Genomic DNA, 15,111 nt, shown 5'->3' with positions numbered 1-15,111 from the left:
AACGTAATTTCTCAGCAACTAATAAATATGATATAAGAATAAATCAATCACATGAATTTAAAAAAAAACATCTGATTCAACAATTAAATTATTTTCCATTCCTATCATTTTGAATGCACATATTCCATATTTATAACTGAAGATAATTTTTTAAAGTACTGAAAATAGTTTTTCCGTTGATACAGACTAATACCATTGTTTGTATACAACTAAAGCTTTAGGCTGCGCTAATACCTACATCGTTCTTCGCAAACCTACATCTATAATAACGAATTAATGGAATCATTCGATAACAAAAAGCTTATTTGACACTACTATATAACTTTACTTTAAAAAAGAGAATTATTTGTAAAAATAATCATCAAAACTCATTTTATAGGAATCTACTGCGGATATCCAGCTTCTATAAGGAATGGTTACACAATAGGAAACAGATACTTCTATGAAGATAAAATCCTTTTCAAATGTTATGAGGGCTTCTTCATGATTGGTAGTCCAATAATAACCTGTAAGGAAAACGGAGTGTGGTTTCCGAATAAACCCCAGTGTATAGGTGAATATTCAACAAACCATGTATATAACATGTTTGTTTATATATAATATTTAAGTAGACTGACGTTCAATTTTAGGATCAATTCCTATTGATTGAGAAATTGAATTTCACATTAACAATGCATGTTGTAATTCATATAAGGTTAAAAATTCTTGATTACGTAAAAACGTTTAAAGTATGTAATTAAGATTGATTGAATAATTGGAACTAATATTTTAAGACATTAAAAATGTAATGTTTACCGATCTATCTCTAGCCCGGAGCGGCCGGAAATATATTAGTTGACAGTAGACCATATATTGTGGGATTTATGATAACTAATTTGAGTCGATTATTCGTGTGTGATTGAATAAGATCGGTCATCGTCATAGCCAATACGGGGTAAATCACAAGTCGTGTTTGAAGTAAAAAACCTAACTGAAGGGACTTTACAATGGTCAGATAGCGTTTTCCGCTATTATGGACCAGAATATCGTGGGAGCAACATCCATTGCTGATCTATTTAGACCCAATAAAATCGACCCTAATAAGGCTTTCGTTCAGAGGACGCGATTGTTTCCGTGTCGTTGATTGTATGACAATTTAACCGTTTTTATTCATAAGAGTATATTAATTAGTAAATGTGGAAAAATTAATTAAAGATTCTAATGTTACATTTTAGTTTGTTATCTTTTTATCTATTTCCAGTATTTGAGTATATTTTCACCATTTATGTATTTTGTATATATACCAACTAAGAATTCGAAGTGTTTATTTGTACGTGTGGTGCGACTCAATTCAAACTACAAAAGAGAGCTGTTAGATATTTACTAGGATAAACAGCAGGGCTCATTGCAGGGACTTCTTTAAAAGATTAAAAATCCTGACTGTTCCTCCCTTATTCGTCTTTGAGTCCGTTTGTATAATTCGTGAGCACGCTTCTCCAATTTAAGAACGTTGCACGACCTTTAACTACCTACTCCACGTTCAGAATTATTTAAGGGCTCAATATATTACAATACAAAAAAAATAAAAAAAATCACTTGCCAATTGAAATCAAATCGCTATCATCTTTTCCCGCATTCCGCAATCATTTGGGGGCATATTTACTGGAAAGTGCCTTCTACTCTATAAACGACTTCTATTCTAATAATAATATTTAATTCCGGATATGCTGCATACTGCTTTAATTTTTGCTATGGACTTGTATACTAATTATTATCTATAATTTTGTTATTCATTGTGGTTTTCTTCTGTATATTGAAATTTTATCTAGTTATTTTTATCTGTTTTTTTTTTAGTTTTTACTAGCTTTTGTCCACAAATTGAAACTTTTTATTAGCGCAGTATTAATCCCACCTAGACCTTATAGTGCTGAACCCATTCAAGTGCAGGTATTAGATGTTGTGATGTGTTGGCTTTCTCGTTGTGTTATTGAGTAATCTGTTACTGATTTATAGTTTCTTGTGTGATATTTTGATGTATATTTGTGTATATCTTTGTGTTTGAAATATCCATAGCCAATTTTAAGTTTTTATTGGTTTCATATTCATACTCAATAATGGTAATAATAATAAAATGTATTGAATAATAATATTTTAATTGTTATTTTCAATTATATTAAAGAGAAAGTACAGAGAAATTAATAAAATTTCCATTTGTTTAATTTTAAGTTGATTAACAATTTGAAAAAAAAAATTATTTTATATCGTTAATGTTTTATAATAATATAGGTATTTAACAATAAATCTTAAAAGTTTCATTAATTTATCGTTAACGGTTGAAGGGAGGGGTGGCACTTTCACATTGGAGTCTGTCAATAATATTTAATATATAATATTAATATTCAAATTTAACGTTTTTCGGGATTTTTCATAAATATGATCAGTAACTGGAATAATGATTTTTTCATGTTGGCCTACACACTACGAAAGACTGGGAATTGAATGTTCTATGTTTATTTTATTCTTAACTTCGAATAAATATCTGATAATAAATTTCGATGTGTGTCGTTTTTTTCTACTATCCTTTTTTCATTATCATGAAGTGTAATATTCTGTTAGACCATTTCATCCCAATTAAAATTTTCCCTTGTTTTAGGATTGGAACAGTGTCAATCTTTCGAAAAACCAGAATTTAGTAATTTAACAGTAATTGCAGATCAAAGTTACGAAGATTATAAGGAAAACAAAACGAAATTCGATATTGGAACGCAAATTGAATTTCATTGTGATGAAAATTATGAACTGGTTGGTAACAACACAATAAACTGCCTTGAAAGTGGTAAGTGAAATATTGCTTTTTAGACATTAAATTATATCGTTATGGTAACAAGAGTGCACTTAGATATTTTGAGTATGCTGTGATTGATCCTAATGGTAACACCTATTTTGATCAAGTTTAAGCAATTATAAGTAAATGACAATTGCAATTATAGAGTATGTTCATTCGTAACTTTTGCAAATGTATACTTTTTTTTATGGTACACTTTTATTCAATTTTTTCTCATCAATTTGCAATTGATATTGAAAGAATATTAGCTCGTCATTCTAAATATGTCTATATGTCCACATGAGTGGGATGTTTACTATAAATGTGGGCAAAAAAATAACATTCTTTTTTCGTAAACGTACATGTACAAATGAATGAGAATGAAGATTTTCATCAATTTCAGGTACATGGGACTCTGACCCTCCTAAATGCACAGCAGTAGTAACCACGACGTCTCCAAACACAAGATGTTCCATAGAACAAATTCCTCCTGCTCCCGGCAATGGATACATAGATGTTGATTCTCTTAACGCAGTTAAAAAAAACAATGCAACACTAATCGAATACAAATGTAACGTAGGTTACCGACTTTTGGGTGATAAAACTACAACATGTATCTTAGATGGATATTGGACAGAGGCGAATATAACTTGTGACCGTAAGAAATTATTTATTTAGTTTTTAGTCTACATAATTACATTTTTCGTGATGATTTATCTCGATTTAAGTTTTCTGTTAACAGAAAATCAGAAAATATCTGGTAAAAATTTGTCTGGACGCCTATTTCGGTCTTTGTCAAAACATGACTTAACATTGCCAATTTGTATAACTATATTAATGATTAGATCACTTACAACTTAAATATATACCAAATTTGAAAACTGTTTTAAAAAGAAAAATTAGTGTTCTCTTTGATATTACATTTCAAAAATACGTGGCAGCTATCAATCAAATTATTCATTGTTGCATAATTTAGACGATTTAAAAACATAAACATACATAAAAGGTATAAAAAATAAGAAATTAGAAAAATTTATTAAAATATTTTGATAAAGACGGAAGTAGTTGTAGAACTTTGGCAATAAAATACCAAAGTTCACTCTTTTTTTTTATATGTATATATGTATTAATTATCTGGGAATATAATGGGGAATTGCGGTTTTATAATTTTTTTATGAAATTGAATTTATGTAGATCATAAAATATCCTTCTAAATGATAATGGTAGCCATATTGAAAGTTAAATGAACTAATTGATTTGATATCCACATGTAAATTTTTCAGCAATCACTTGTATCACGACACCGAAATTTAAAAATATGATGATAGTAGGATATGAAGGAAATAATACGCATTATTATGGTGATGTGATAAATTTCAAATGTGACGATGGATACGATAAGCTGGGAAACCTTGCCATACGGTGTTTGGCATCAGGGAAATGGTCACGTATTCAAGGAAAATGTTTAAGTAAGTCTGTTGAAAATGTGTTGAATCTAACCACTAGTTTTACGTTATGATTTTTGGAACCAACTTTTGGTTTATATTTCAAAGAGATCAGTCTAAGTTGCATACTAGTGCATTTGACGTCGATGAATGCCTAACTACACCAATCCGAGAAATTTCAATCACTTTCAACTACAAAGAAAAATATATTATTTACATATATTTGTTCCGAGTATTCACGGCAATTAGTGCTGGATAAATAAATTAAGTTCTGACATTTCTTTGATCATACATATTATTCATTAAACCATTTGTGTATATAGAAAAAGCTAAAACTAAATATTTTATTGTATTCTGTAAATAATTGAAAGTATTTTTACGTTTTTAGGAAAATCATGTGGTAAGCCAGATATTTCAGATGAAACAGAAATACAAGGTCGATCATATTTGTATGGAGATAAAGTAACAATCACCTGCACAAGTGGTTCTTCTTATATCTTGGCTTGCACAAAAAATGGATTGTGGGATGGTGAAAAAGACGATAGCTGTTAATTAAAGATTTAAAACTTAATTGATAATGGAAAATAAATAAAGAACATTTAGTGGTGTACTTTTGTTTTATTTATATTTTATACAATGTTTACAACCTGAACAATTGGAGTTAAATTCTAATGATGCAATTTCTTGGCAAAGGCTTGTGATAGGTACAATCAAAGAAATCCCTTAAACTTTCCTAAAACATAAAAATGAAGAGTTAAAAGGAATTATGATGAAAAATAATAAAAAGTTTTATAATAAAGTAACCGTCTCTATATCTTTTGAATTGATTCCTAAATTTAAAAAGCTATTTTCACACCCTTTTGGTTTAGTGAGCTTGGATTATTTTTATATCTTACTCGTATGAATTGCTGAAGGAGGAAGAACATTTCCAATTCCTTGATGACGATAGATCCAAATTGATTTTTTACAGGGCACTGCCACCTCAAGGAGCGACTATTGAGAATAAGTTTAGAATAAACTTCCCAGTGATAAAATAGGGAGGAGGATGAACTCCTGTTACTTAGTTCTAGAAGGTCTCGCCATTGTAAGCGTGTGCAGAAGAAAATCAGGCAAGAATTTTATCTTGTTGAAGCGGACACAAATATTGAGTTCGTCAAAAAGTGGAACTAGTTGTAGATGGCGAAAGCAAATGAGACCAAAATTAGCATTAAGATAACAGTAGTTGCATTCCATTCTTAATTATTTTTTATTTTTATTTTTTAATCATCCAATAACTGCACTTTTTCTTTTGTATATCTCCCAGTATTGACAATTACCGGTTCTTAACCAGTTAAAACAAGTAAAATAAAAAATTACCTCAAAGGGAAATTACATTTTGTTAGTAGTTTAACCGTATATCTAAAAAATAATGCTTAAGTTACATATGATCAGAATTTTATCTCGGCGTTTAACAATTGTAAAAATCTATTATTAAATTTAGTTATACCTCACTACTCGAAAATTCTCTTGATTATTATTCCAATAAACTTTTTTTCAAACACTTTCCCGAAAAATATTAAAAATTAACTATAAACTAAAAACTGTAAACATAATTATGGAGAAAAATTGTATGAATATTTCAGAGGAATACTGAACACGCTGTTTACTGCTTCTATTATATCAACATTCACAATCAAACTGTCTAAAGTAAAGATTTACTTTTTAAAAAATATTTTTATTTCATTTAATTTTAAACTTGATGACTATAACAGTTGAAGATAGAACAAAGACTAAATAAAAAATAAATAAAGTGGAACAAGAATGCTAAGAAGTATAAAAGGAGATATCAACACATGTCTACTGATAATGTGGTTAAACACTCTAAAGTATGTGGGAACTGTTATGTCCGCAATATTATTTTATGACTTCTCCCTCTCCGATGTAGAAATAGTAAAAGTATTAAAATGAAACTCTGGCTCTAATGAACTTTTACAGTCAACAAATTTGATTCTCAAAAGTGAGGTAGCAGCTCATTTTGATCTTCTAAGTATAGATTCTTGATATCGATGATTCCTTGAGGCAAGGACATTCTTGATTGAATGTTTCATTGGATCCTATCCAGGTAGGGTCAATGTAATAGTTATTTAAATCTAATTTACAATCTTCATTACAATTTGTTATTTTCTTCGAGCAAATTATCATATGTCCATTTTTTAGTATAGTAAAAAGCAGAAGTGATCTTTTACTTGCTTATAATTACAGATTACAGAGGTCAGTGTACAGTGAACATTGACACTATTAAGCAATTTGCAATATGTTTGCAAGTTTTAATAGTTATATTATATTTTTTTATATCAATTATTTTGTTTTAAACCGTAATATATATTCAAACAAAAGCACCTGCTAGAGCCAAAAAATACAAAATGATCATCAAAATATAGAAGTTTGAAATTCCTAGATTTCTTGAATTTATGTTATGGGAACAATATATTAATATGACCAGTAACTGTACCTTTATAAATTACCTGCATACTATTATGTAATATTGATGTTTGATTTAAAAACATGATAGTTAACACAATCATCTTTAAACTTTACTATAATATCGACAAAACTTTTTAAAATTCAATAATTAGTTTATAATGGATTTGATAAAACTAAGTATTTTGAAGAAGATATAATGATATCCGCTTTTTTCTATAATTTTATTATAACAGTATCCTACCTTCTCTCGGTTAAGGGTAAAGTTTCTCGATGAGGACTTTTGATTTTAAATAAAAGACCCCCGTCGCCTACATTAACGTTGTAACCTTTTTCATATTTTTCACCTGGAGCCTTAAAAAAAGAAAAAATATGAATTAGATGAAAACCAAGAGATAAATAGTATAAAAAGTACACAACTATACCCTGATTTGCAAGTTAATATTCTCCAAAAATATTGTAAAATGCCTATTTGCAAACAATGTATGCTCGCATAATTATAATACAAAAATTTATTATAATTCTAGGCTTAATTACATTTGCCTATTTAATATGGACTCGATCTGGCAACACTACAAATTTCAGTTTATCTTAGTCAAGTTATCTTATAAAATATTACGTGGATTCCCAAGAAGCTGAATTCTAAATAAATATTTGAAATACCATTATAATGAAATGGTGAAATATCCCCATCGATCTTATGTTTGCTTTAAGGTCCAGATTCGAAAAAGAGTTTTCAGCGACATATATATTATGTATATATAAATGCATCTAAATGTTCAGAAGAGACCTAAAATCAAGAACATTTAGATGCCTTAATATATCAAAAGGAAATAAGAAATTAAAGATATTTATATATATATATATATATATATATATATATATATATATATATATTGACTGTAAGTTATCTTAATATTGTGTTGTAAGATTCCAGAAAGTTTAGGAGTAACTGATTTTATATATAAATTGCATTGATAACGACCTAAACTAATCTTATCTAAAAAAATTCAATGTCTGTCATAATTTAACCACTGAAAATTCTTACAAATTTGGATAGCGATCAGAATAAATATTTTAATATTGATGTCAGAGTCAATTTGAATATTGATTTTTGAAATTTATTATTAAATATAATAAAATTCATCAACAATCAATAATCCGAAAATAATTAATACAAGTAATAATTTTATATATATTATTATATTGTACTTGACTATAATTTCAGTCCCAGACAATGAATCGAAAGCGCGGAAATATATTAGAGATAGTACACTTGTACACAGTCACTTTTCAGTAATTCAGTAATTTCATATAGTTACTGTTTATTTCTTATAATGCCGAGAAATAAGTTGTTGCACTCTTCTATCTAATTTTATCTCTTATTATATTTTATTTACAGACGATAAATAATATAATTTATTTTTTCTGTAACTCACCTCGCTCATGACTTTATGATAAGTGTCTGCTTCTGAAGCTTCTACGCATAACTCCGGAATTTCGAAACAAGGGATATTACAATAATTCATAATTTTATCTTTCTTATCAGCATATCTAAAATATTGAATGAAAAAATTATTATGAATATTGATTCATAGAAATAAGTAACTGTAGATAGTTAAATTACCAAAAGTCAAACATTCCTCAAATATCATTATCAATAACTTTCTCTTTCTTACTTATGTCTCAATAATGCCCATTCTTCTTCCAATCTGTAAACCCAATCTTTCAAATTTGGGTCTTGGGAATCATATTTATTGAAATCTATTCTTTCAATGTCTTCAACCACTATTTCCACATCTCCTTCATTAGTCCAATCATATATTAACAACTCAGCATGTTTACTAAAATAGCAATAAAAACTTTTAAAAAATATTAATAAAAGTAGACAAAAAATAACTATTTAGCATTTAGCTACCCTTGCTAAATTGTAAAAAATGTTCCTAAAAGCAATATATATAAATATATATATATATATATATATATATATATATATATATATATATATATATATATATATATATATTTTAGCTAATACTCCGGGAGAAGCATGCGTGGCGCGCCATCAGCCAACTGCCTATTAATTTTGATGTTTCGACTTCAATATTCAAATATTGAATCAATATCAATCGATCAATAATAGTATGGAAGGAAAAATAACTTGAAAAGTCAATCTCAAAAAAATGTTTGGAACAGACAGAAAGTAATGTTACTCGATCACATTATTATGAGTAGTGAAAGTTGATTTTTTCAGTAACATGAACCAAAACCAAAAAAGTTCACGGGAGCAAGTCGAAGGTAAAAACAATACTCATTTGATTCTTTAAAGAAAAAAAACATGGAATGGTTCATAGGGAGATTGTTCTAGCTCAAGTATTTTATCGTAAAGTTATTAAGATGACGATTTTGATAGAAAAATCGATCAGCATCACTTTCCTAGGAGATTTAATTTAATATTCGCCAAGGCATCAGCAAGAAAGTAGTATTTTCCCACACTATCAATTTGCTAAAAATCAAAGGATATATATTACATACCCAATTTCTCTTAAATAATTTTGTTTGTATTGTTTTTCCATAACTTCCAAATACTTTGTAGTTAAAACAGGTGAATCTTTCTCATAACTAATTGCACGTTTCTTTATATTCTCTATTACTTTGGGTACCGGCACATCCAAATATATTACTAAATGTGGTCGTAGAAGTTCACCAATAGTGCAATCACGGAATTCATAATACTTTTTGCGACCTAAAATAAAGTGATATGAAAAAATGTTCACATTTTCGAACAAAAGTTTTGTTATTCCAGTATCAATTGTTGATTTCTTGGTGATTGGTGCTGAAAGTATTGGATTTATTTCTATCTTACAGAAAAATATTTCGAATTCATTCAGGAACATACCAGTGAATAATATGTTCATTTACCAGACTGCTTTTTTGTTTGTCTAAATTCATATAGTTTACCTAGGTTTTTCAATCCAAGAATGCTTCAATTCCAATATTAATTTATCAAAAACTTTTTAACATATTTTAAGTCATCAAGAGGTCAAACCTTTGGGAAAGGGTGGATGTGAAAACAATAAAAAATAATGATTTGGTATTAAATGTCAACATATGAATACATTTATTCAATATATTACCATAACAAAATTTATTTTTGGAAATTATATGTACAAATATCTAAAATATTTACTTTTGGGGTGAGGCATCTTAGTCAAGTCAATGAGTTTTCTTAATAGACCCTGTCAATCTGCCACAAGTTTTTCAATAATATTATTCTTAAGGTAACTTGTTGAATTCATTCCATTTGGCCATGTTTGTGAACAAGATTTGGAACTTAAAATGAAGTATTGAACAAATTTCTACTAATTCATTGTAGAATAAAGGTTGTCACAATAAATTTCTAGTTCCTTCAGATGATGACCATCATTTTCTCAGATAAATCTCACGTTTTTCAATGACCTTTTTCATTGTGATATGATGTTGCAGAATGTTAAATTTTTTTCTCTCAATATTTTACTTCTTTCTCTTTATTAATTACCATTTGATTGTTAAAAAATAAAAAAACTAGAATATTGGATTTGTTCATAGAACAAAAAAATACTCACCCAATTTATTTATATAACACTGGCTATACATAGCTTCAGCAAATACAAAATCGGAATAGACACATCGGTCTAAAACTACGCCCTGACCTGTGCTGAATACATGAGCTAATGCATCGACGTATTGAGATAGTCTGTAAAATAAAGATTTTACTTTATTGACAATGTTTTAGTTTTGATCCTATTATCAAATAGCATTGCATTTATAACTAGCCAATATTTTTTGTCATTGAGTGAAATAGAATAGTTCACATTTTGAATATGAGCAAGTCAAATTACCAAGTTGCACTTAGTTAAAGTAAATAGATGTTCATAATATCACACAATAAAATAAATAAAAGCCCAAAAATTTAATTTATATACATTACTATACCGGTTTGGTTTATAGAAGAATTTATGTTTTGTCAATGTATAAATGTACAAAGTTACATACATGTCAATAGTAGTATTTGCTTCCTTAAATATTATAAATAAATAAATAAAAAATTAAATATAAATATGAAAAACTTATTGACTGGTGTTGCAGTTACAACGTTATAAAACTAAGGTACCAAACACCTGGGTACCAGGTACCATTAAAATAGATATTTTACATATAATATAATAACAAACATTTTTAGTTTGAAAAAAAATATTGTTTTCTCATAGTGAATTATTGGCTATAAAAGACTATTTGTACAATGGCACTTGAAATAAGGTACAGTTTAATTTAGTTTAAACATACTTCTTAATCTTAAAAAAGATATGATTTAGGTTCCTCAAGTCATTCAAACAAATAGTGAGTTACATGTGAGGTAAACATTAGGGTACCAATTTCACCTTTAATTAGTGCCCACAATGTTAATGCAATGATAGAAAAATGCAAGAAAGAAGAAAATACAGTAATATAACAACTATACGTTCATGAAAAAGAGTTATTGGTCAACATATTAGCGACAATTTTAAGCAATTTCTAGGTCAATCATTGAATCAAACAAAAAAAAGTTATCCCTATTTTTAATTTCAACCCAAAATGTCAACTATTCAATATTCTAAACTTCTAAATAGACACTGCTCTCTAGAAATGTGTTTTTATAGTTTATAACCTACAGAATTACCAAAGAATCTATAGCTTTAATACATTGTACTAATTGAATACAATATAATATTCTGCCAAAAAATATAACCTTCCTTTTAATGAAAACAGTTCATTTTCTCAGTGAAATTTTCCACTAGTTATCATTTTTAACTTTTATTAATCAATGGAAAAGCTTCCATGCAATAATATTAAGTAGTAACCATTTAACCAAGAAAGCACATAATCACATAATCAATCTGGTGAAATGATATAAATTATTACTTCTAACTATAAAATTGAAAAAAAAATTATGATAATTAAATGAATGATCAGAAACATAATAAACTTAAGAATACATGGGAATGCTAAATAAAAATTTTTGAATAACTTTGCAAAATTTCAACAATTCTCTGATCATTAACACTAGAAATATTTGTAATAGACTTGTTCAAGTGTGAAATATCCAAATCAAATTTTTCCTACTAGCAAAAATTGGTAGGTAATACTTAATGATATTATGAAAAGTTACTCACCTAACAATATATTGCTGAATTTGAAATCTTAGAGTATGTCTGTGATTGGGATTCCTTAAAAAATCCATAACGTCCCAACTCTTGCAGCTATCTGGTAACTGAACATCTAGCTTTCTTAAATCAAAACCATAGCTATTGATATAAGTCATATCTAAATTAGCTTCTGGTAAATAAAGCATCTCAAATTCTTCTGCTATTTTTTTAGCAAATTTTGATTTGCCCGTTGCGGGCAGACCTTCAACAACAATAATCTAAAATGACAAAATACTTAGGTGGTATCAAAAGTAAAGGACAGTCTAAATAGGAGTCGTTAAAGAACAGTTTTTTAAAAAATTGTTTCTCAAAAAAACTCTAAAACAATTTCAAAGAGCATAAAATTCCCTACAAGGTCCATCAAACTGATTTGCATTATTGTAAAGAGTAAGTATTAGAAATTTGAAATTTTTTAACATGCATTGTAAATGGTAAAACTTTATATTTATATTGTAAGTACCTAAAATTGATATTAAGAGTTCAAACTTGGGGAGAATTTTTTTTCTATATGCAGATTAATATTTTGCTTAAGCACCAAAAAAATCTTTTGGAAATAAATCACCCTATAATATATAAATTTGTTCTGCCACTAAAAAAGGAAAAAATTGATAAATGGTGGAAGTCTCTGTAAAAAGATGTTTCATATTTTGTTAGTAGTTTCACTTAGTCCAAAACTTTACTCGGTATTTAGTGGTTCTTTTGAGCAACCCTCTCCACTTACCTTAGAGTTCTCATCAAACCTAGATGTAGTTTTGTCATATAAATAATGAAATAAGTTGAAACCCTTTTCTTGATAGGGCCAAGGTGCAGGCTTAGTCGGGTGGTCTTCTCCGCTTCTTGTGGACTTACTAGTAATTGTTCTAATTAAAGTTACATTTCGGGATTTATTCAGATTGCGAGTTACACCTTGATTAAATCGATTCCAGCCCACTCTGACAAAAGTAGACATATTTGGAACAAATACTAATTCCAAATTTTAAAAATTGCAGATGTATTAACTTTATGTAACTTCAAACACTTGTCAATTGTCAATATCAGTTTGACTTATTGACACTTGTCATTACGGACTGACAAACATCTAAAATTTTTAGGAACAATATAATTCCCAGAGATAAATTACAAATTTGAATCTCTTCTAAGAACTTGCAGAAATAATTTTATAGCACAAAATAGCTTTTCAAACTAATATTATTACGATTAATAAGATTTTACGACAATAATAATATATGTTCTGATGGTACAAAAAATAGGTGAAAAGTGAGTCCTTGGCTTCTTTTAGGAATATCGGCGATCTTGCTAAGTTTTTATAGTTTAAACACTGGATATAGAAATGTTTGTACATAGATATCAACATATAAGTAATACTTTTATATGGACAGTTTCTATAAGTGGAAGCTGTTCCGACTAAGGAAGACAGAATGGCAATGATTTCTCTATCCTCCGAAGCTTTAGCTCAGTTCTGCCCATTCTCAAGCACGCGCAGTACAGATAAAGTGTCTTGAACGAGAGAAAATTAATATATAGGGACTTTTTTTCCATACAGGAGGATTACATATATGGATGTCAAATCGTGGGATATATGCAATCACCATCTTCTTATGGGAATCTATATAAGGTGATGACATAATTCGTCTGCACTTATTGATTGTATTCTGTTTAGAAACTTTACAGTTACATAACTCTTACATTTGTTTTTTCATTTTTCTATGATAAAATTTAGTTGGTTAACCTACAACTTATCAAATAAAAACAAAAATAAATGTTCGAAGTGGACACCTTGCATCTTTACATACATCTTTAGTCTACGGTGGATATTTCTTTGAACTTGGAAAAGCATTTGAAGATTCTGCCTTATAGCCTTACAATGGAAATTTATTCTATGAATCATTTTGATCTTTGCGTTTACCGTTGTTTCATACACCAAGCTTTGAAAATATTTCTAAATAATGAGTCCATTGTATTTAATTAAAGGGAACGTGGTGACCATACAAATGGACCTCCCCGACGAATCCACTTGTCTACATAAATTAAGTAAATTAGTTCCATTTTTTATAAAATGATCTTTTAGGAAATGTCCTACCAAAAAAAATGACGAACAACAGCTTTAGAGCAAAATGCATTAGATGCAGCTAATGCTGATCCCATAAGTAGCATATGCAAAATGTCACTACAATTTAACATATCAACGACAACTATTGATAGGATTTTCCAGGAACAACTTCTTTACCCCCTTCACATAATCAATTTACAATTAATAAATCCGAGTTTGTTCTACGGAGAATTATTGAAAATGAATTTTTAACAATTGACAATGCAGAAACAAATCTTATTCTGAGATAATGATCGTCTGGAGTTTGCAACAGAAACTTATTAATTTCTTCACAGGTCTACAGCCAACTGATTTATTTTTCAAATATGCAATCAGTTTCGATTATTTTTTTATTATAAAGGACAATGTAACAGTTTTGTATAAATTTGAATGAAACAAAAAACATGTCAAAGAAACTGTTAAATCTGTCATGGTAGAAACGTAGTAACCTTGAAAGTAGTAGGAAAAATTTGAAAAAGTTCAAAGTAGCGATTCAATATAACAGAGTTTAATAGGGAAAGAAATATGGTAATGAGCTAGGCCGTATTTTTCGTATAATAACAAAGCACCGTTTCAACACCACTCTTTACATTAAGGTCACGACACGATACGCAAGGGCGGATCCAGGTTCTTGACAAAAAAGGGGGAGGGGTCATTAGTATAAGGACGAGTCCTCCCCCAAAGACATGGCATTTTAAGCCTTTTACCCACAAAATATAAGTTAATTACGTTGTTTTTAACAGCATAATGACGAGTTTTACGCAATTTTTACTTTAAACCTCAATTCCTCATTGACTTTCAAACAAAAAACCAAGTAAATTAATCAAGGTTTAGGGTGGGTCATGACGCCCCCCTGGATCCGCGCTTGACGACACCTTTCATTGAATAATTCATCGTTTATTTTTATTAGCCAAAGTACCAATCAAACAGAACTAGTTCTAAGAGCATGCACGGCAAATAGTCTATTTTATGAGGCTAGAAAATGCAATAATTTTTGTGGTATCATCATTAAAAAGAATTAAATTTTTGATTTATTCCTCTAAAAAATTTGCGATTTATTTAATATGATATATGAACTATGAAAAATAC

General features: G+C 28.6%; 2 protein-coding genes across 4 annotated transcripts in view; one reads left to right on the top strand and one right to left on the bottom strand.

Annotated features, from left to right (window-relative positions):
* LOC130896512 (sushi, von Willebrand factor type A, EGF and pentraxin domain-containing protein 1-like) overlaps positions 1-4,856 on the top strand; it is a 46,669-nt gene extending 41,813 nt beyond the window's left edge. For 2 of the 3 annotated variants that reach the window (XM_057804675.1, XM_057804676.1), the window contains exons 27-31: positions 380-553; positions 2,633-2,815; positions 3,207-3,461; positions 4,087-4,272; positions 4,637-4,856. In XM_057804675.1, the coding sequence (XP_057660658.1) occupies positions 380-553; positions 2,633-2,815; positions 3,207-3,461; positions 4,087-4,272; positions 4,637-4,800 (962 nt within the window). In that variant the 3' untranslated portion in view covers positions 4,801-4,856. Of the gene's footprint in view, positions 1-379; positions 555-2,632; positions 2,816-3,206; positions 3,462-4,086; positions 4,273-4,636 lie in introns of those variants that run through there. The other variant, XR_009059587.1, reaches the window with a different exon arrangement.
* Positions 4,847-13,355, bottom strand: LOC130896514 (NADH dehydrogenase [ubiquinone] 1 alpha subcomplex subunit 10, mitochondrial). The gene is made up of 8 exons (XM_057804677.1): positions 12,655-13,355; positions 11,901-12,151; positions 10,314-10,444; positions 9,244-9,454; positions 8,388-8,552; positions 8,148-8,262; positions 6,953-7,062; positions 4,847-4,981 (listed from the first exon to the last, which is right to left on the bottom strand). The coding sequence occupies exons 1-8, from the start codon at positions 12,880-12,882 to the stop codon at positions 4,972-4,974; spliced, it is 1,221 nt and encodes a 406-aa protein (XP_057660660.1). The 5' UTR covers positions 12,883-13,355; the 3' UTR covers positions 4,847-4,971.
* Between the last annotated feature and the right edge of the window lie 1,756 nt (positions 13,356-15,111).

This window comes from Diorhabda carinulata, chromosome 7 (assembly GCF_026250575.1).
Source record: "Diorhabda carinulata isolate Delta chromosome 7, icDioCari1.1, whole genome shotgun sequence".
Taxonomy (NCBI): domain Eukaryota; kingdom Metazoa; phylum Arthropoda; class Insecta; order Coleoptera; family Chrysomelidae; genus Diorhabda; species Diorhabda carinulata.
This window is presented reverse-complemented; position numbering and strand designations above follow the sequence as displayed.